The 24,316-nt window shown below is 39.5% G+C and overlaps 1 protein-coding gene across 1 annotated transcript; it reads right to left on the reverse strand.

Moving 5' to 3' along the window:
* Positions 1 to 362: 362 nt before the first annotated feature.
* On the reverse strand, positions 363 to 19,153 carry LOC122925602 (platelet glycoprotein Ib alpha chain-like). The gene is made up of 3 exons (XM_044276958.1): positions 18,997 to 19,153; positions 16,431 to 16,840; positions 363 to 1,841 (listed from the first exon to the last, which is right to left on the reverse strand). The coding sequence occupies exons 1-3, from the start codon at positions 19,151 to 19,153 to the stop codon at positions 495 to 497; spliced, it is 1,914 nt and encodes a 637-aa protein (XP_044132893.1). The 3' UTR covers positions 363 to 494.
* Positions 19,154 to 24,316: the final 5,163 nt, after the last annotated feature.

Genomic DNA, 24,316 nt, shown 5'->3' on the forward strand with positions numbered 1-24,316 from the left:
ATGATCTGCTGTTTCCTAGTATGATCGCTTGATACCGGATTGATTAATTTTCTGGATTATCGGTATTTGGCTATAATGGAACTAATAGACAAAGAAGTCTACCCCGTTCACCATCTGCATAGTTCATAGAACAGCCTGGTGTAAGAGATGGTAGGGTGCAAGAATTTGGAAACCCTCCAGGAGATAACTTTATCATAGGGAGGTGTTTTCTGTGCCCTTTAACATCTTATACTATCCAGGCTGTATTGTACATGATGAGACAGATACTATATGCCTAGCTGTATACTGAAAAGTAATAGCACCCCCTAGTGGACACATTATCAGGAATTATGACATTGAAGTGAAAACAACTTTTGTCACTTGTGTTACTTTTTATTCAATATAGTCGAAAATTGTCACCTGGGGGTCAAACAAACAAAACCAGGGCTGTAACCTATCAAATTGAGAGTCATCCATATCGCTGTTAATCATCACATCACCCACCCTCTTTTATATTACAGAATAGCTGAGGTGTATCTTATCTCCTGTTGTTGAGGGTCAGACTCTAGAACCAACATCTTAGTGACACCGGCCAAAGACTGGTCTCTGAAGTGGGATTCAATGGCACCATTGTTCACGAGTAAGATATCTTCATCGCTCATGGGAACCCTAATACTGTATCGGATGAGCCTTATTCCTGGAGGCCATTGGTGGAAGTCCTGATTACAGCAGTAGATCCACAGCAAACACATCGTTGTGATGATGATCCCCACTAGGAGGAGGAAAATACACAAACCATAGATAATCACATGGAGAAGACAACAGTGCTTAAGGATTACCATCACCAACCAATCCATGCCAAAAGCTGCCGGCCGTAAACTTCTGGCTGGAAGCATTGTGTTGATTGGGATTTCGGTGGGTTCCTCGGTAGTACTCACTGTAGACACTTTCACACTCTCTTCACTTGTGGGCTCTTTGCTCGTGCTTGCAATATCGGTGGTAATCTCAACCTTGGTAGTGACCATCATCAATGTTATTGGGTAAGGTGTTGAGGTTGACTTTACTCTGGTTTTTGGGCTTGACTTAAAATACCTGGTTGTGCTTGTGGATATGAAGGTGATTGGATTTGTAGTTGGTGTTGTGGTTCTTAACGTGGTGGTTTCTTTTGTAGTTGGTGTTGTGGTTCTTAATGTGGTGGTTGCTTCTGTAGTTGGTGTTGTGGTTCTTAATGTGGTGGCTGCTTCTGTTGTTGGTATTGTGGTTCTTAACGTGGTGGTTTCTTTTGTAGTTGGTTTTGTGGTTCTTAATGTGGTGGTTGCTTCTGTAACTGGCAATGAATCAATACCAACTTCAGTAGGTGTTGATGTTGGCCACCATTTTGTAACTCTTAGCTCTGTTGTTGGCTTATCGCTAAGCAAATGCTTGGTGGTTAGCAATGGTGTGTTTGTCCATATGGTGACAGAACTCTGTGTATATATAGGAACTGAGTTGATGTCCACATCTCCTTTCACATTACAATGGTTCATGTCGTAATCGATCAGTGGGGGCCCATGAGAGCAGATCACGCTTTTTGGATTCATTGTTGGACCAGCTTTGGAGGCTTTGTAGACTATGTCTTCATTATCCTTCAACCAAATCTTAAAGTAATTAAGTGCACAGTTACAATTCCAGGGATTATTATCCAGATACACGTATTCCAGTCCCACATCCGTAAAGAAGTCATTAGGAATATGTGTAAGACGGTTCCACGATAAGTAAAGCTTTCCTAGATTCTCAAGTCCAGCTAGAAGACGATCAGGAAGAAGCAACAACTGATTGTATGACAAATCCAGATGCTTAAGTGACTGCAAACCTTCAAATACCTGCAGAACAGTAGAGACGTAAAAGTGAATAATTCAATCTAAACATATTCCTGTACATATGAGGCAGTATTATAGTAGTTATATTCCTGTACATAGGAGCAGTATTATAGTAGTTATATTCTTGTACATAGGAGCAGTATTATAGTAGTGATATTCTTGTACATAGGAGCAGTATTATAGTAGTGATATTCTTGTACATAGGAGGCAGTATTATAGTAGTTATATTATTGTACCTAGGAGGCAGTATTATAGTAGTTATATTCTTGTACATAGGAGGCAGTATTATAGTAGTTATATTCTTGTACATAGGAGGCAGTATTATAGTAGTTATATTCTTGTACATAGGAGCAGTATTATAGTAGATATATTCTTGCACATAGGAGGCAGTATTATAGTAGTTATATTCTTGTACATAGGAGCAGTATTATAGTAGTTATATTCTTGTACATAGGAGCAGTATTATAGTAGTTATAGTCTTGTACATAGGAGCAGTATTATAGTAGTTATATTCTTGTACATAGGGGGTAGTATTATAGTAGATATATTCTTGTACATAGGAGGTAGTATTATAGTAGTTATATTCTTGTACATAGGAGCAGTATTATAGTAGTTATATTCTTGTACATAGGAGCAGTATTATAGTAGTTATATTCTTGTACATAGGAGCAGTATTATAGTAGTTATATTCTTGTACATAGGAGCAGTATTATAGTAGTTATATTCTTGTACATAGGAGCAGTATTATAGTAGTTATATTCTTGTGCATAGGAGCAGTATTATAGTAGTTATATTCTTGTACATAGGAAGCAGTATTATAGTAGTTATATTCTTTTACATAGAAGGCAGTATTATAGTAGTTATATTCTTGTACATAGGAGGCAGTATTATAGTAGTTATATTCTTGTACATAGGAGCAGTATTATAGTAGTTATATTCTTGTACATAGGAGCAGTATTATAGTAGTTATATTCTTGTACATAGGAGCAGTATTATAGTAGTTATATTCTTGTACATAGGAGGCAGTATTATAGTAGTTATATTCTTGTACATAGGAGGGCAGTATTATAGTAGTTATATTCTTGTACATAGGGGGTAGTATTATAGTAGATATATTCTTGTACATAGGAGGTAGTATTATAGTAGTTATATTCTTGTACATAGGAGCAGTATTATAGTAGTTATATTCTTGTACATAGGAGCAGTATTATAGTAGTTATATTCTTGTACATAGGAGCAGTATTATAGTAGTTATATTCTTGTACATAGGGGCAGTATTATAGTAGTTATATTCTTGTACATAGGAGCAGTATTATAGTAGTTATATTCTTGTACATAGGAGCAGTATTATAGTAGTTATATTCTTGTGCATAGGAGCATTATTATAGTAGTTATATTCTTGTACATAGGAGGCAGTATTATAGTAGTTATATTCTTGTACATAGGAGGCAGTATTATAGTAGTTATATTCTTGTACATAGGAGCAGTATTATAGTAGATATATTCTTGCACATAGGAGGCAGTATTATAGTAGTTATATTCTTGTACATAGGAGCAGTATTATAGTAGTTATATTCTTGTACATAGGAGCAGTATTATAGTAGTTATAGTCTTGTACATAGGAGCAGTATTATAGTAGTTATATTCTTGTACATAGGGGGTAGTATTATAGTAGATATATTCTTGTACATAGGAGGTAGTATTATAGTAGTTATATTCTTGTACATAGGAGCAGTATTATAGTAGTTATATTCTTGTACATAGGAGCAGTATTATAGTAGTTATATTCTTGTACATAGGAGCAGTATTATAGTAGTTATATTCTTGTACATAGGAGCAGTATTATAGTAGTTATATTCTTGTGCATAGGAGCATTATTATAGTAGTTATATTCTTGTACATAGGAGGGCAGTATTATAGTAGTTATATTCTTGTACATAGGAGCAGTATTATAGTAGTTATATTCTTGTACATAGGAGCAGTATTATAGTAGTTATATTCTTGTACATAGGAGCAGTATTATAGTAGTTATATTCTTGTACATAGGGGCAGTATTATAGTAGTTATATTCTTGTACATAGGAGCAGTATTATAGTAGTTATATTCTTGTACATAGGAGCAGTATTATAGTAGTTATATTCTTGTGCATAGGAGCAGTATTATAGTAGTTATATTCTTGTACATAGGAGGGCAGTATTATAGTAGTTATATTCTTGTACATAGGAGCAGTATTATAGTAGTTATATTCTTGTACATAGGAGCAGTATTATAGTAGTTAAATTCTTGTACATAGGAGCAGTATTATAGTAGTTATATTTTTGTACACAGGTGCAGTATTATAGTAATTATATCCTTGTACGTAGGAGCAGTATTATAGTAGTAATATTCTAGTACATAGAAGCAGTATTATAGTAGTTATATTCTTGTACATAGGAGCAGTATTATAGTAGTTATATTCTTGTACATAGGAGGGCAGTATTATAGTAGTTATATTCTTGTACATAGGAGCAGTATTATAGTAGTTATATTCTTGTACATAGGAGCAGTATTATAGTAGTTAAATTCTTGTACATAGGAGCAGTATTATAGTAGTTATATTTTTGTACACAGGTGCAGTATTATAGTAATTATATCCTTGTACGTAGGAGCAGTATTATAGTAGTAATATTCTAGTACATAGAAGCAGTATTATAGTAGTTATATTCTTGTACATAGGAGCAGTATTATAGTAGTTTTATTCTTGTACATAGGAGGCAGTATTATAGTAGTTATATTCTTGTACATAGGAGGCAGTATTATAGTAGTTATATTCTTGTACATAGGAGGCAGTATTATAGTAGTAATATTCTAGTACATAGAAGCAGTATTATAGTAGTTATATTCTTGTACATAGGAGCAGTATTATAGTAGTTATATTATTGTACATAGGAGCAGTATTATAGTAGTTTTATTCTTGTACATAGGAGGCAGTATTATAGTAGTTATATTCTTGTACATAGGAGGCAGTATTATAGTAGTTATATTCTTGTACATAGGAGGCAGTATTATAGTAGTAATATTCTAGTACATAGAAGCAGTATTATAGTAGTTATATTCTTGTACATAGGAGCAGTATTATAGTAGTTATATTATTGTACATAGGAGCAGTATTATAGTAGTTATATTCTTGTACATAGGAGCAGTATTATAGTAGTTATATTCTAGTACATAGAAGCAGTATTATAGTAGTTATATTCTTGTACATAGGAGCAGTATTATAGTAGTTATATTATTGTACATAGGAGCAGTATTATAGTAGTTATATTCCTGTACATAGGAGGCAGTATTATAGTAGTTTTATTCTTGTACATAGGAGGCAGTATTATAGTAGTTATATTCTTGTACATAGGAGGCAGTATTATAGTAGTTATATTCTTGTACATAGGAGGCAATTTTTATTGTGAAAACAAACAAACAAAAAAAAATACAATAAAAATACATTCTTACAATACAAAACCCAAACCCAAAAAATAACAGGCATTGTACACACAATGACTACTCGGCTAGAATGCCTATAGAATTATATTAAACTGATAAAGTCCACATTTGCTGGGGAGGAAAAAGAAGAGGGGGGGAAACAAAAAACAAAACAAACACAAAATAACATATTTTCTGTTTTAAACCAAAGACACATTCCTCCATAATTTCCTATTATTTGGGTTACTCCTTGTCTCTAATGACTTAACCCACTGGAGCTCAGACATTATTTGGTTTACGGCTGTGGTGTGGTGGAATGGCTCATTGTGTATACAGTCGTGGCCAAAAGTTTTGAGAATTACATAAATATTGGAAATTGGAAAAGTTGCTGCTTAAGTTTTTATAATAGCAATTTGTATATACTCCAGAATGTTATGAAGAGTGATCAGATGAATTGCATAGTCCTTCTTTGCCATGAAAATTAACTTAATCCCAATAAAACCTTTCCACTGCATTTCATTGCTGTCATTAAAGGACCTGCTGAGATCATTTCAGTAATCGTCTTGTTAACTCAGGTGAGAATGTTGACGAGCACAAGGCTGGAGATCATTATGTCAGGCTGATTGAGTTAAAATGGCAGACTTGACCTGTTAAAAGGAGGGTGATGCTTGAAATCATTGTTCTTCCATTGTTAACCATGGTGACCTGCAAAGAAACGCGTGCAGCCATCATTGCGTTGCATAAAAATGGCTTCACAGGCAAGGATATTGTGGCTACTAAGATTGCACCTCAATCAACAATTTATAGGATCATCAAGAACTTCAAGGAAAGAGGTTCAATTCTTGTTAAGAAGGCTTCAGGGCGTCAAAGAAAGTCTAGCAAGCGCCAGGATCGTCTCCTAAAGAGGATTCAGCTGCAGAGTCGGAGTGCCACCAGTGCAGAGCTTGCTCAGGAATGGCAGCAGGCAGGTGTGAGCGCATCTGCACGCACAGTGAGGAGAAGACTTTTGGAAGATGGCCTGGTGTCAAGAAGGGCAGCAAAGAAGCCACTTCTCTCCCAAAAAAACTGATTGATCTTCTGCAGAAAATATGGTGAATGGACTGCTGAGGACTGGGGAAAAGTCATATTGTCCGATGAAGCCTCTTTCCGATTGTTTGGGGCATCAGGAAAAAGGCTTGTCCGGAGAAGAATAGGTGAGCGCTACCATCAGTCCTGTGTCATGCCAACAGTAAAGCATCCTGAGACCATTCATGTGTGGGGTTGCTTCTCATCCAAGGGAGTGGGCTCACTCACAATTTTTCCCAAAAACACAGCCATGAATAAAGAATGGTACCAAAACACCCTCCAACAGCAACTTCTTCCAACAATCCAACAACAGTTTGGTGAAGAACAATGCATTTTCCAGCACGATGGAGCACCGTGCCATAAGGCAAAAGTGATAACTAAGTGGCTCGGGGACCAAAACTTTGACATTTTGGGTCCATGGCCTGGAAACTCCCCAGATCTTAATCCAATTGAGAACTTGTGGTCAATCCTCAAGAGGCGGGTGAACAAACAAAAACCCACTACTTCTGACAAACTCCAAGAAGTGATTATGAAAGAATGGGTTGCTATCAGTCAGGAATTGGCCCAGAAGTTGATTCAGAGCATGCGCAGTCGAATTGCAGAGGTCCTGAAAAAGAAGGTCCAACACTGCAAATACTGACTCTTTGCATAAATGTCATGTAATTGTCGATAAAAGCCTTTGAAACGTATGAAGTGCGAGTAATTATATTTCACTACATCATAGAAACAACTGAAACATAGATCTAAAAGCAGTTTAGCAGCAAACTTTGTGAAAACTAATATTTGTGTCATTCTCAAAACTTTTGGCCACGACTGTAGACACGCGGGTTCTCATGTGCCAATGGTAATATTTTATGACAGAAATGATCAGGTACATTGTCCCCCTGTCTACATTACTATTTCTGGATGGAACAGCATAGATGATGTCAGGATAAGTCAGGGACTGCAGTAATGGGATGTTTAGCTTTTGTGACACCTCTTCCCATATTCTCCTCCCACCCCTGCAGTCAGATATGAAGTGCGCCATCATCTCCTCCTGCTGACAACCGAGAGGACAGTTCCTATCTGAAACACTTAAAAATTTTAGGTTACCCCTAACTAATAGCTTTCCATGTAATGACAACCAAGCTATGTCAAAGAATTTGGTGGGGAGACGTTTCCCATTGAGGAGCTTCAGACTTTCTTGTAAAGTGCTAATCACACAATCCCTCAAGACAAGGGGAGAACAAAAGAAAGCCCTGCAGATCCTCACATATAGATCTTTCCTTGGCTTACCCTCAATGTAGGACTTCTCTATCTTCCACCTTCTCACACACTTCAGCCCATAGTCCAGGTACTGGGGGAGGTAGTCACTCGTCCATCGACCCCTCTTGAGACTGCCGCCTCGCACCCAAGATTCTGCAAAAGGCAATATCCAGTCCCTGACACTGTTCACCCACAGGGAGCTGTTCTCTGAGTCCAGGCAACCAAAATAAACTTTTAGAAACATGGAGTCAAAGAACACCCTTGGATTCAGCATATCCAACCCACCCTCTCTCCTCTGTAGGTAGGTGATCCCTCTTTTTATCAGGTTCAACCTGTTCCCCCACAACAGTTGGAAGAACAGGCTAAAGAGTAGTGATGAGCGGCAGGGGTCATATTCGAATTCGCGATATTTCTTTTTTCTTGAAAAAAATCGGCAAGGTAATGATTGTGTAATATGCGAATTTTCGGAATTTGAATTTTCGGATTCGAATTTTTATTGCGAATTTTTCAATTTACAACTATTAGACAAAGAAGATTATAGCTCTATATTCGATTTTTTGAATATTCGCTATATTGCTATAACAGTTTTTTCGAATATTCGTAATATATAGCAATATAGCGAATATTCGAAAAAAACGAATATAGAGCAATTTAGCTAATATAGTGCTATAATCTTTTTTTTATAGTTGTAATTTTTTTCCAATCTGAACTTCAGATGAGAAAAAAATTACAACTATTAGACAAAGAAGATTATAGCACTATATTAGCTAAATTGCTCTATATTCGTTTTTTTCGAATATTCGCTATATTGCTATAACTTCGTTTTTTCGAATATTTGTAATTTCTAAAACAAGAATATATAGCAATATCGCGAATATTCGAAAAAACGAATATAGAGCAATTTAGCTAATATAGTGCTATAATCTTCTTTGTCTAAAAGTTGAAAAATTCGCAATAAAATTCGAATCCGAAAATTCGAATTACGAAAATTCGCATATTACACAATCATTACCTTGCCGATTTTTTTCAAGAAAAAAAAATCGGGCATTTTCGAATATGACCCCTGACGCTCATCACTACTCCTAAAGTCAAGTATATTGCAGCCTTCTTATTGGCTCACAAGCTAGAAGCAGGAAGGGATCATGTGTACTGATTAAAAAAAATAATAATAATTCAGAAAAAAAATCGGGGGAAAAAAAAAATCTGAAAAATATTCGAATATTCGAAATTGCGAATATATATAACTATATTCGAAATATTCGCGAATTTTCGAAGTACCTATATTCGCGATAAAAATTCGAAATTCGAATATTCGTGATCAACACTACTAAAGAGCCTAGCGGAGAAAGATTCCGGCAAAGGAAAAACGACAGAGACATACAAGAAGACAGGGACCAGGTAAGTCTTCAACATTTTAACCCTTTCTCTATAGGTCAGCCTCCAGTTCTTCCATCGCTGAACCTTTGCATTTCCGGCTTCCAACTTCTCTTCCCAATTTAGTTTGGCGTTATCATCCCTCCCAAATTTGACCCCTAGGATTTTAATATAGGTGGAGGCTCTCACAAATTGTGGCAGATCAAAATCTGGATCACTGTCTGATATCCAAAGAGGTTGACCAGAGACCCTGAGGCCTCCGAGTAACTTCTGAAGGCTGCAGACAACATCTCCACCTCACGAGGCTCAGATATCACTACAGTCACATCATCCGCATAGGCAACAACACTCAGGGGCAGGCAATGGGGGACCGGCACCCCCTGAAAACCACACTCCTGCAGTGACCTCAGGAATGGGTCTAGGGCAAATACATACAGCAGTGGACTCAGTGGGCAACCTTGTCTCACCCCTGCCTCAACCCTGAAGGTATCACCCTGCCAACCATTGACCAGAGGAAAGCTCTCAGCCTCGCAATACAAAGTCTTCAGCCAATCGATGAATTGCCCCGGAATACCGTACTTTGACAAAGTGGCCCATAGATACTCATGATCTACTCTGTCAAAGGCTTTAGCCTGGTCAAGACTCACGACATATCTCCCACACCTCAGAGCTTTACATCTCTCAAACATCTCCCTTATCGAGAGGACTGCTCCAGAGATGTTCCGCCCTTTTACTGTGCCAAACTGACAGCCTGACAACAGTGCTGAGGACAGACAAACTAATCTAGAAAACAGAATTTTTGCCAGAATCTTTCTGTCGACATTCAAGAGGGCAATCGGCCTCCAGTTCTTGATGTCGGTCGGCTCTTTACCTTTGGACAGCAGAATCAGCGAGGACACTCTCATGGATGGAGGCATCAGGTGACTTTCTAGACAATTTGTATATACATCCACAAGGATTGGGGCCAAGAGGTCTCTGAATGTCTTATAGAATTCTGCTGTTATCCCATCTGGACCTGGTGCCTTCTTCAGATGCAACTTATCAATGGCCTCTTTAACCTCCGCCACCGTCAAATCTGCTGTCAAAGGAGAAAAGTCCAAATCATTAGTATCAGGGAGCGGAGTTGCCTCCAAGAATTGGGTCATCTTGTCACTATCCAAAACCTTCCTCTGAAACAAGTCAGCATAGTAAGATCTCACCACCCCCAGGATACCCTCCCGAGATTCTTGCAAAACGCCCTGGGGGTCAGTGAGACCGGTGACAGATTTATTTGCCACTCGCTCCCGGCAATTCTCAAAGGGATCAGGAGACCCTAAGGTCCCATAATCCCGTTCAAGAACCAGGGAGGTATACCTGCTGTACTGATACTGCCTAATCACAGATTTCAGCCGGTCAATCCTTTGTTGGTCACCCCCTCCCGCCGAATAGAGTGACTCCAATTCTTTCCGCAGCTTGAGATACTGGCCATACTTACTCTTCCCCTTTATAACTGACAGTCTCTTTAAGAGGGATCTGATCTCATCCTTGACATCCTCCCACCAGTCGGCCATATTGCCATAAAAGTCCACTCTCTCTAGCTGACTCTGTATAAGAGAGTGAACATGACTCTGAACCGAAGGGTCTTCTAATAGACTGGAATTAAGTCTCCATAACCCTCTACCTGTCACAGAACACTTTGTGACACCCAAACAGAAATATAAGGCCAGATGGTCTGAATAAGGGACGATATTCTCATCTTTCTCACCAATGGTCTCTGTAGGACTCACCAGAGCTAAATCTATCCGACTTCTTCTTTCACTACAAGAATAAGTAAATTTTGGTTTCCGACCACCCTGCACAAACACATCTGACAACCCGGCCTTTTGAATGATTCTGTTTAGGACCTTGGAGTCTCTGGTAAGAGGCCTATTAGAGGTCCTGTCACTAGCTGCCCTGGCGGCATTAAAATCTCCAGCCATGATGATAGGGATAGATGTGAAGAGATATGGCTTCACTTCATTATAAAGGTTAATCCTTTCAGTCACTGTCTGCGAACCATAGATATTGATGAGACGGAGCCTCCTACCCCGAATAGTAACTTCCAGAATTAGGCACCTTCCCATCAATACCTCTGTCAACCTATGTATAGTTACATCATTGGTGTTAAAGAGGATAGAGACCCCGGCACTTGGTTCTACAGCCAGTGACCAAAAGGATGGACCAGACCGCCATTCACGCTCGGCTTCCCGTAAGAGTCCTAACGTATTTAAACGTGTCTCTTGTAGGAAGAATATATCAGCATCAAGAGACCTTAGATGTTCATAAACCGCATGCCTGGTCCTCCTCACTCTGACACTGTTCACATTACTGGAGAACACTTTAAGGTTGAAGTCAGCCATCAAAGCAAAGCAAAGCACAAGTAGCAGAGATATTACCCCCATCATCATAGATCCGAGTCTGAGCCCACCTGCCGACCACCTGTCTCCATGTCTGATTCGGACAGACGTTTAGCTCGCGGGGGTTTCCTTTTTGTGGGGGGGTCGCCCTCTTGGTCCTCATTAAATTCATCTACCACTCTCTTTAACTCTCTCTTCATCTCTTCCTCAGCGTCTGACTCTGATAGGACACCGTACCTATTTGTTATGGTCATGACACCTGACCCGGGGTCTACTTTCTTTTTGGAAGGTTTTTGGACAGTGGTCCATTCCCCCTCAGGCTTACGGCTGGTTTTGTCCTTCTTCCGTCTTTTCTGTGGATTTATTGATGCTGGGGCAGAAGACGACGTGCCCACAACCTGCTCAGTGACCTCCCCATTCCCCTCAGAGGCTCCTGGCTGGGACTGGTCAGGCACTATGTCACCTATATTGTCACCCATATTGTGCTGAGGCTCGGGCGGTGTCACTGCTGACCCTGACAACAGCGTCTCCTCCTCTAGGTCATCTGCCCCTTCCAGCAAGTCCTCATCAGGGAAGTCCTTACAAACATTATGCCAGGCGTCTGGACAGTCCCTGTGGGAGTGACCGATCCTACCACAGAGGTTGCACCGGATGTTCTGGCAGGTGGCGCTGACATGGCCGATCTCCCCGCATAAGTTGCATTTTACCAGGGTGCACACACTCGCAATATGACCGGCCTTTCCGCATTTAAAACATTTTCTAGGCTGACCCGCATAGAAGCATACCCCTTTCTCCCGGCCAATAAAGAATGAGTTGGGCAGATGTTGGGTAATGTTGTTAACCTGCCGTAACTTTACCAGGACCTTCCACCCCCCAGTCCATATGCCATCCTCGTCCCTAGTCTTGGTCAGATCTGACATTAGGTCACAGTGTCTTTTTAGCCATACAACAATATCCTGGTAGGGTACCGACTCGTTCCAGAATATTATGGTGACGCTTGCTGTGTCTGATCTAGAGATGGGGATGAGGCTGAACTTATTCCAGCCATCAGCATCTCTCACCCGGGAGAAATGAGCCCAGAAGCGGTCCAGGTCAGACATGAGCTTAAAACTAACGTCATACCCCTGCCTGTCAGGAAGGTTTATCACTGCCAGGATGTTAGATGGCAGGAAACCCATTTGGTGGCACAGAAGTTCACGGACCACAAACCTCCTGTCAGGCAACTCCTCTTTGGCCCCTCTATGTCTGAACCTGACCACGTTCCTCCTCTTAAAAGCCTGACCTGTATAGTTCACATTAGACCTGAAGGATGGTGACCCACGGCTCCAGGCATTGCCAGAGGAGACACCACCAGTTCCACCCTCCTGCTGAACTTGGGGGCGCTGTGGTGGCTGCTGACCGCCTGCACTATGGGGGGTCTGACACTTCTGGTGTAACTAAAGGGGGGAAGTGCTGTGCATCAGACTGTACAGCCCCCTCCCCACCACCATCCTTTATACTCTGCGGGTCACAAGCCTCTGAAGGCTGACCCAATGGTGGACCCGAGTCTAGAGATGACCCCAAATCCCACACAGACTGTGAAGCGCTCCCCTCTGCAGAAACATCATCAGTAACATCACATGCAGTCATATCAATGCAGTCACTGGCAGTATGATCCTGCTCTACAGAGCCCCGACAGTCCTGCTGAGCCATGACCTGTGAGCTCTCTGCTGCACTGCTGCCTTCAGGCAAGAGTCCACAGTCCTGCTGCTCTCTACTGCCCCCCAGGCCTTGTGGTGACTGCACTGCTACGGCAGAGTTACCTTCAGGCGAGAGTCCACAGTCCTGCTGCTCTCTACTGCCCCCCAGGGCTTGTGGTGACTGCACTGCTACTGCAGAGTTACCTTCTGGTTTCAGTCCACAGTCCTGCTGCTCTCTACTGCCCCCCAGGGCTTGAGGTGACTGCACTGCTACTGCAGAGTTACCTTCTGGTTGGAGTCCATAGTCCTGCTTCACAGTACAAACTGCTGGAACTTGTGGTACCTTTTGATGGAGATGGTTCTGGCGCAGGTCTTTCCTCATGTCTTTGCTGGTTCCTGAAGGATTCAGCGACTGGTCCCATCTGCTCCAATACAGCCTCCATGTCCTGCACAGTGTCAGCGAGCTGCACAGCGAGGGAGCTCAGCTTCTTGTCATGGACAGCCTGATTGTTGGGGTTTGCTGCCTTTAGTTTATAGACACAATCTATCTGCTTCTGCAGCTGTAGTTTAGTCTTTTTTAATGTCTCTAGTCTCTTGACCAGAGCTGGGATCCGCTCGGCCAGACTTAGTTCTGGTGCACGCTGAGTATTGGGGGCTGTGTCGGCAGTGTACTCACAGAATGGCTCCTTACAGGCGTCCCTCCGCTTGGTCCTTGCACTGGACTTGGTGCAGCCGTGGTCACTGCTGCGAGGTCACTATCTTCCCAGTGACCGCACTTGTGGCCCCATGAAGCCTTCCTGCAGTACTCCCTCTGGTCTCATCTGTCGTGTTGGCGACTTTTGCGCTGTTCCCACTTCCATAACGTGTGCGGTCAGACCGCATCAGGACAGACTGCTGCAGATTCTCCTGCATGGTCTGCTTCTCCAGGGATGTTCTCCTCTGTCTGACTGCGGGTGGGGTGGATTGCACACCTGCCGCCATGCTCTTACTCAGGGATGTCTCCTTCTTTACTTCCAACACTTTCTTTTCTTCTTTGCTTCCTGCTGCACTGGGACTGGCAACACTCGGAACATTCCTTCCTTCCAAAGAAACTTTTGGATAATTATCCATGGAGTGAGAGGTCTGGGAATTGTTTCCCAGAATAGGCCTTGAAGCCTGGGCCTTGCTTGGGGAGCATTCCCACCCAGAGTGGCCCCGCCCTGGGCTTTCTCCAGACATCCAAAGCCTCAGGAGAGCTACTGACACACGTCCTCACAGCTAGGAGGCAGTATTATAGTAGTTATATCTTGTACATAGGAGGCAGTATTATAGCAGTTATATTCTTGTACATAGGAGGTAGTATTATAGCAGTTACATTCTTGTACATAGTAGCAGTATTATAGTAGTTATATTCTTGTATGTAGAAGGCAGTATTATAGTAGTTTTATTATTGTACATAGGAGGCAGTATTATAGTAGTTATATTCTTGTACATAGGAGCAGTATTATAGTAGTTATATTCTTGTACATAGGAGGCAGTATTATAGTAGTTATATTCTTGTACATAGGAGCAGTATTATAGTAGTTATATTTTTGCACACAGGTGCAGTATTATAGTAGTTATATCCTTGTACGTAAGAGCAGTATTATAGTAGTTATATTCTTGTACATAGGAGGCAGTATTATAGTAGTTATATTCTTGTACATAGGAGGCAGTATTATAGTAGTTATATTTTTGTACACAGGTGCAGTATTATAGTAGTTATATCCTTGTACGTAAGAGCAGTATTATAGTAGTTATATTCTTGTACATAGGATGCAGTATTATAGTAGTTATATTCTTGTACATAGGAGCAGTATTATAGTAGCTATATTCTTGTACATAGTTGCCAGTATTATAGTAGTTATATTCTTATACACAGGTGCAGTATTATAGTAGTTACATTCTTGTACATAGGAGCAGTATTATAGTAGTTACATTCTTGTACATAGTAGCAGTATTATAGTAGTTATATTCTTGTACATAGGAGGCAGTATTATAGTAGTTATATTCTTGTACATAGGAGCAGTATTATAGTAGTTATATTTTTGCACACAGGTGCAGTATTATAGTAGTTATATCCTTGTACGTAAGAGCAGTATTATAGTAGTTATATTCTTGTACCTAGGAGGCAGTATTATAGTAGTTATATTCTTGTACATAGGAGGCAGTATTATAGTAGTTATATTCTTGTACGTAAGAGCAGTATTATAGTAGTTATATTCTTGTACATAGGAGGCAGTATTATAGTAGTTTTATTCTTTTACATAGGGAGCAGTATTATAGTAGTTATATTCTTGTACATAGGAGCAGTATTATAGTAGTTATATTCTTGTACCTAGGAGGCAGTATTATAGTAGTTATATACTTCTACATAGGAGGCAGTATTATAGTAGTGATATTCTTGTACACAGGAGGCAGTATTATAGTAGTTACATTCTTGTACATAGGAGCAGTATTATAGTAGTTACATTCTTGTACATAGTAGCAGTATTATAGTAGTTATATTCTTGTACATAGGAGCAGTATTATAGCAGTTACATTCTTGTACATAGGAGGCAGTATTATAGTAGTTATATTCTTGTACACAGGAGGCAGTATTATAGTAGCTATATTCTTGTATGTAGGAGCAGTATTATAGTAGTTATATTCTTGTATGTAGAAGGCAGTATTATAGTAGCTATATTCTTGTACATAGGAGCAGTATTATAGTAGTTATATTCTTGTACATATGAGGCAGTATTATAGTCGTTATATTCTTGTACATAAGCAGTATTATAGTAGTTATATTCTTGTACACAGGTGTATTATAGTAGTTATATTCTTGTATGTAGAAGGCAGTATTATAGTAGTTATATTCTTATACATAGGAGGAAGTATTATAGTAGTTATATTTTTGTACACATGTGCAGTATTATAGTAGTTATATCCTTGTACGTAAGAGCAGTATAATAGTAGTTATATTCTTGTACATAGGAGGCAGTATTATAGTAGTTATATTCTTGTACATAGGAGCAGTATTATAGTAGTTATATTCTTGTACATAGGAGCAGTATTATAGTAGTTATATACTTGTACATAGGAGCAGTTTTATAGTAGTGATATTCTTGTACATAGGAGCAGTATTATAGTAGTTATATTCTTGTACATAGGAGGCAGTATTATAGTAGTTATATTCTTGTACACAGGAGACAGTACTATAGTATTTTTTTCTTGTATGTAGGGGCGGTATCATAATAATTGTATTCTTGTACATAGAGGACAAATTTATGGTATTTTATTGTTTATACGGGCAGTATTATAGTAATATTCTTGCACATAGGGGCAGTATTATAATACTTTTGTACACTGACACATTGAAAAATTATTATTGACCTCACCTGTTCGTCTAATGAGTCAATGTAGTTGTGCTGAAGCTCCAAACTGTCGAGTTTCTTCAAGCCCATGAAGGCTTTTTCTGGAATAGTGGTGATGTGGTTGTTGGATAGTTGCAACGTAGTTAGTCCTGGTAGCTGAGACACCATTGGTAGCGTCTTCAGTGTATTATTGGCCAGATTAAGTTCTTCTAAGTTCAGTGCTAAGTCTATTTCAAAACTTGTCATCCCATTATCACTTGCATCCAACTGCGTCAGTTTTTTGAGACCATTGAAGCTGGAGGTGGAGAGTGACTTGAAGTTGTTGGAGGACAGGATGAGGATGGCGGTGTTCTTAGGGATGTCATTCAGTGGGAGGATGGACAAGCCAAGATTTATACAAGAAGTTTCTTCTTTGTCTTTAATTAAGTTCTTCTCTGTGGAACAAGAAGGTGCAGAGAAGACTTTACAGACTACAATGACATTGAGAAGACCAAAGTGAAGGAGGAAATTCATGATGATCCTAGATGGGAGTCTTTAACCTGGAAGACAAAGGTGAAGATAATTGGAGAACAACAAATATTATCCATTGACCACAGGTTCTGACATCTCCACATTGTCTTCAGTGTTGGTCTTGCCATCTTTATCTCTTCTGCAGTTATAGTCTTCTTTTCTTCTTCTTCAGAGATAAGTTATGTTATGCAGCATTTTCATCATTGCTCTCCAAATAGAAATTATATTATATAGCAGTGACATCATCACTGTTCAGATAGAAGTTATATAGCACTGACATCACCGCTCGCCAGCTATAGATTATATTATACAATAGTGACATCACCACTCCAGATAGAAGCTATATTATATAGAAGTGACATCACATTTTTCCAGATATAAGTTATATGATGCAGCAGTGAAATCGCTGTTCTCCAGATAGAAGTTATATTTTACAGCAGTGACATCACCACTCTTCAGATATAAGGTATATTGAACAGGAAGTGACATCACTGCTCTCTAGATAGTTCCATTATACAGCATCTGCTACAATAAGATAAATACACACATACAGTTGCAAGAAAATGTAAGTGATTTCTGCAGTTATTACCAATAGAAGGAGGCCTGATTGTTATCTACCTCACAATTACAGACATGTACACTACATAGAGAAAAAGTTAGTGGACCTCTGTGTTAACTTATTTCATTATCAGTAGGTGTTTCAATAAGGAGATGAGATTGGAAGTGTAGGTTTTACTGGCGCCATGTTCATTTAATAAAGGCACACAAAGCCTGGTTACTGACAAATCAGATTGGTTAGAGTAAACCATGCCTCAATGCAAATAACTTTGAGGAGACCTCAGAAGACATGTGTCACCGCCAGGTCTGTGAGAAGGTCTGTTAGACGTTCTTCTCTACCTCTTGCATGACGTTCTTTGTTTTGGTTTCACTTTGTCATCTCCTTTCCTTCTCCCAGCTGTCACCTATTTACACTAATTGTCTCCCTTTATATTCCCTCCTATACTGCCTCACTTTGCGGTTTATACATCTTCCTGGATGAGTTGTTCACTGCTGGAGGCTGCTTCTGCTGATTCCTCAGATAAGTCTGCTTCCTTTATTTGTGTTTCCTTGCTGGCTTGATTCTAGGTGACCCTGACTCCGTCCGTATTCAGTGCAGGGAGCCGGTGGTCGTGTCCCCTCACTATTATAGGGTTTTCAGGTGTCACATAGTATTAGGTACGTGGACATGCAGTCATCTACCAGAAAGACCTTTGCCTGGGCATAGCAGTCAGGGAGAGCTCTAGGGGTTTTATAGGGCTCACCCATATGCGCCTTAGTTTGGGATCAAGCCAGTCAGATGTTTATTTATAAGTTCAAGCTTTCTGCAACACCATCCGTGACAACATGTTACAGACACGCACAAAGCTGGAAAAGCCTATAAAAGCTAAAGACGTGTGTGTGTTCATCAACCCGCAATTCAACAAATTATCTACAAATGGAGAAGATTCAGGACTGTTTCTTTTTCTGTAGAAGTTACATCAACTCAACAGGCAATCCTGAAAGGTCAGACGTGAAACAGCAAGAAGACCTACTGGAGATTCTACAAACTGCAAAACTATTAGAAGAACTCTGAACAAGAATGGTGTTCATGGAAGGACACCAGAAAAAAACATTGCAGCCTGTCTCAAGTTTGTTTGAAATCTCCTAGATGTTCCACAATGCTCTTAGGAAAATGTTTTATAGATAGATGAGATAAAAGTGGAACTTTTTAGCACAACATGAACCCTGTACACCAGGGCTGGCCAACCTGCGGCTCTCCAGCCGTTGTAAAACTACAACTCCCACCATGCCCTGCTGTAGGCTGATAGCTGTAGGCAGACTGGGCATACTAGGAGTTGTAGTTCTGCAACAGTTGGAGAGCCGCAGGTTTGTCATCCCTGCTGTACACCAACACCAAACCGTCATGGATGGAGCACCATGGGTTGGTGGTTTGGGCTGCTTTGCTGTTTCATGGTCTGGACACATGAGGGAACAATGAATTGAGCAACGCAACAAGACAAAGACCCAGACGTTACTGTACCGGATCTGGTCAGGTCCTCACCTCGCACTGAAGCTGCTCTCCTTGATGTCCACCACTGCTCTGTCTTCTTCTGCCACTTTGTGATCTTCACGCGTCTCCGCCTGGAGCTTATCATATGGAGCTGATGTTTCCTGGAGTTAAATTTGTATGTGCTGGAAACTTGTGGTTTGTGTGACATATTGTGCTCTCTCTCTACAGTAATAACTACCGTAATATACTGCATAGTATACTGCATAATATACTTAATAACTATTTGACGTAGCAGAGATGAATACACTTTTTTCAGCATTTATTTAATTTTTGCATAATAGAAGTGATTTCTTACATATTTTTGTGATTAATATTTGATAATAAATGTGTACACTGATGTCTTCTGGTCCATTGTTACACAGCATACATGTACACAGTCACTAGTTATCGGGTGGTATACAGCATAAGTAACACTGCAGAATATGTCAGCGCTATATAAGTAAGTAAAATCAGAGTGCTATGAAGTGTACATATACAGTGGATATAAAAAGTCTACACACCCCTGCTAAAAGTCAGGTTTCTGTGCTGTAAAAAAAATGAAACAAAGATAAATCATTTTTAGAACTTTTTCCACCTTTGCCTGGCCCCTGGTGATCCAGTAGTAGTACACAGTCCTGCATAATATTGCACATCCTGGGATGGAGGCCGAGGGATGTGAGCTGGTACTGATCCATTAACCTCGCTGGCACCACTTCTTTACTTTGGTAAAACCTTCAGCTTGCACCTTTTGAGGTCGTCTATAGTGGATTCTGAGGCGTGTTTAAAATCATTATCCATTTGTAGACCCCCATCCTTTTTTCAGCTTCAGCTTTTTCACAGTTGGTGTTACGTTTGCTTCCAGAATTTGCTAAAATTTCATTGAATTCATTCTCCACTCTACCTGTGAAATGTTCCCCGTGCCATTGGCTGTAACACAACCCCAATAAATGAATGATCCACCCCCATGTTGGAGGGGTGTTTTTTTCATGAAATCCTGTGCCCTTTTTATCTCCATACATACCTTTGCATGTTGTGGCCATATAGTTCTATTGTAACCTCATAGGTCCACAGAACATGTTTACAAAATGCACCCGCTTGTTTAGATGCTCTTTTGCAAACTTCTGACGCTGAATCTTGTGGAGGACACAGGTTGAGGGTGAGGTTTTCTTCTTCTCACTGAAAGGTAGAACAATGTATCCCAACTCCAGAGTCTGCTAAATCTTCCTGAAGGTCTTTTGCACTCAAGCGGGGGTTCTGATTTACCTTTCTAGCAATCCTACGAGCAGCTGTCTCTGAAATTTTTTGGGGTCTTCCAGATTTTCTCTTGACCTTCACTGTTCCTGGTAACTGCCATTTCTTAATTACATTTCTGAGGAGATGGCAACCTGTAAATGGTTTCCTATTTTCTTATAGCCTTCTCCTACTTTGTGGTCCTCAAACCATTTCAGAGTGTTTAGCAGCTGCCTAGAACCACCCATTTTTTTGGAACAAGTTTAGAGGAGTCTGGGTATTTATAAAGCTTTGAAATTTGCATCACCTGGACTTTCCTAACGATGACTGTGAACAAGCCTTAACTCCAAGAGACTATTTAACATCTTAGACCTCAGTCAAATCTCCTTGGGTTTCTATACTTTTACAAGGTACTCTTTTCACTCTAATATTGTACAAACCCAAAATAATACACTTCGATTGCTTAAAATGTTGGAAAGTGTGTTTTCATTTTTAACTTTATGTATTTTGGAGTTCATTTCATCCTCAACTTGCTTACAAGGGTATACCAAGATTTGACCAATGGCTGTCACCTGGGACCCTCACCCATCAGTTGTTTTGAGAAAGCACCACAGCTCCTGGGAGCGCCGTGGCCTTCTCGCAGCACACCAAGCAGCGGCTCTGCTTGGTATCACGCTCAACTCCTAGGCCACGCGACCGATGAACGTGATGTCACCGGCCTAGGAAAAGCTGAGAGAAGGATGCTGTGCTACTGAGAGCACTGCTGCCTTCTCAAACAGCTGATCGGTGGGGGACCAGGTGTCGGACCTCCACCGATCAGATACTGATGACCTATGCAGAGGATAGGTCATCAATAAAAAATGATCTCGGAAAACCCTTTTAACCATTCACAGTAACAGTAACGTTGACCAGGGGGTGCTCAAACTTTTGCATGCCACTGTATATTGAGGAAGATGATTATGATTTCCCATGATGCCATTCCCATGGTGGGCATTCCTCTCCTAGCTATAGCAGAACACATGGGAATGCTCATTGGATGGAGAACCATCATTTCTCATGTATGGCCAAGCCAAACGTAAGTCAGACTGTCATCAGTCCTCTGGACTCTGAGTGTGAACTGGCCTTTATAACTGGCTTATACTACCTGCCAGGAACTAGAAGAAAGACACCCAAAGTGCAAGTGAGGGACCCAAAAATCACATTTCCCACTACCACCAGTGATACGGAAATCAGAAATTCTCCACAAGTCAAGGTTCAACTTTATTATTATTACTTGAAACTTCCAACCGCACATTCTCCCCAGCTCTCCCAGTAATGTGCACAGTATGCTGAAAATACACCATAACAATCAATCCCAGTAATGTGCACAGTATGCTGAAAATACACCATAACAATCAAACACTGTCTGCTCATTGACTTTCCACATAAGACACAAGTTTTGGAGAGAACGTTTTAGTAACAGCTCCCCTTTACTTTGTGGCTGAGGGTGAATCTTACTATGTGTGTGTAATATAATTTCCAAGCTCTTCGGAGAAGATCTTATATCTAATGCTATTTTAAGACTTCATTAACCTTGAAGAAGTCATGACAGAGACTCGATAAGACCCTTGTTTCCTCTCTCTCGTGCATTCCTTCTGCCAAGACAGCATTCCATGGTTCATCTGCCTCGCAAAAACGGGCTTGCTATGTCTACCGGCTGCTGCACATATCCCTGTCAATCATCAGCTGGGTAAAGAAACCCTTCACTTCAGAGTCTGTGGTGTAGTGAATGAGGAAAGAGCCAAAATATAAATGAAGGCGATTACAGAGCTCAAAAACAAACAAGACCAAGTACTACCATAATACTGTCCATATGTTCAAGACTATTACTATTATAAAGCCTCTCTGTACAAGAATATGTCTGCTATAATACTGCTTCCATCTACAAGTATATAACTACTATAATACTGCCTCCTATGTACAAGAATATAACTACTATAATACTGCCTCCTATGTACAAGAATATAGCTACTATAATACTGCTCCTATGTACAAGAATATAACTACTATAATACTGCTCCTATGTACAAGAATATAACTACTATAATACTGCTCCTATGTACAAGAATATAACTACTATAATACTGCTCCTATGTACAAGAATATAACTACTATAATACTGCTTCCATCTACAAGTACTGTATATAACTATTGTAATACTGTTCCTATGTACAAGAATATAACTACTGTAATACTGCTCCTATGTACAAGAATATAACTACTATAATACTGCTCCTATGTACAAGAATATAACTACTATAATACTGCTCCTATGTACAAGAATATAACTACTATAATACTGCTCCTATGTACAGGAATATAACTACTATAATACTGCTCCTATGTACAGGAATATAACTACTATAATACTGCTCCTATGTACAAGAATATAACTGTTATAATACTGCTCCTATGTACAAGAATATAACTACTATAATGCTGCCTACTATGTACAAGAATATAACTACTATAATACTGCTCCTAGGTACAAGAATATGACTACTATAATACTGCCTCCTATGTACAAGAATATAACTACTATAATACTGCTCCTAGGTACAAGAATATAACTACTATAATACTGCTCCTATATACAAGAATATAACTATTATAATACTGCTCCTGTGTACAAGAATATAGCTACTATAATACTGCTCCTATGTACAAGAATATAACTACTATAATACTGCTCCTATATACAAGAATATAACTACTATAATACTGCTCCTGTGTACAAGAATATAGCTACTATAATACTGCTCCTATGTACAAGAATATAACTACTATAATACTGTTCCTATGTACAAGAATATAACTACTATAATACTGTCTCCTATGTACAAGAATATACCTACTATAATACTGCCCCTATGTACAAGAATATAACTACTATAATACTGCTCCTGTGTACAAGAATATAACTACTATAATACTGCTCCTATGTACAAGAATATAACTACTATAATACTGCTCCTATGTACAAGAATATAACTACTATAATACTGTTCCCATGTACAAGAATATAACTACTATAATACTGCCTCCTATGTACAAGAATATAACTACTATAATACTGCCTCCTATGTACAAGAATATATCTACTATAATACTGCTCCTATGTACAAGAATATAACTACTATAATACTGCCTCCCATGTACAAGAATATAACTACTATAATACTGCCTCCTATGTACAAGAATATAACTACTATAATACTGCTCCTATGTACAAGAATATAACTACTATAATACTGCCTTCTATGTACAAGAATATAACTATTATAATACTGCCTCCTATGTACAAGAATATAACTACTATAATACTGCTCCTATGTACAAGAATATAACTACTATAATACTGCTCCTATGTACAAGAATATAACTACTATAATACTGCCTCCTATGTACAAGAATATAACTACTATAATACTGCTCCTTTGTACAAGAATATAACTACTATAATACTGCTCCTATGTACAAGAATATAACTACTATAACACTGCTCCTATGTACAAGAATATAACTACTATAATACTGCTCCTATGTACAAGAATATAACTACTATAATACTGCCTCCTATGTACAAGGATATAACTACTATAATACTGCTCCTATGTACAAGAATATAACTACTATAATACTGCTCCTATGTACAAGAATATAACTACTATAATACTGCTCCCATCTACAAGAATATAACTACTATAATACTGCTCCTATGTACAATAATCTAAGTACTATAAAAGTGCTTTTATGAATAAGAATATAACTACTATAATAGTGCTCTTAGGAATAGGAATATAACTGCTATAATACTGGAATTTTAGGTACATGAATAGAAGTTTGACAATACCTACATTTGTACACAGACATGCGGTATATGTTATGAGTAGTAGGTGTGGTCTGTCAAGAGCAGTGATACTGGTGACAGCTGTGTATGGCACTGAGGGTCAGGGGGCGTCACAGGGAAATGTCTTCGGGAACAGGAGATTCATTTCTTTCTGTTGTGGGAGACACTGTGTCCTGACGTTAGATAACGTACTCCCCTCTCCTGTTCTTGCTC

The sequence above is a fragment of the Bufo gargarizans genome, chromosome 2 (assembly GCF_014858855.1).
Source record: "Bufo gargarizans isolate SCDJY-AF-19 chromosome 2, ASM1485885v1, whole genome shotgun sequence".
In the NCBI taxonomy this organism is placed as follows: Eukaryota; Metazoa; Chordata; class Amphibia; order Anura; family Bufonidae; genus Bufo; species Bufo gargarizans.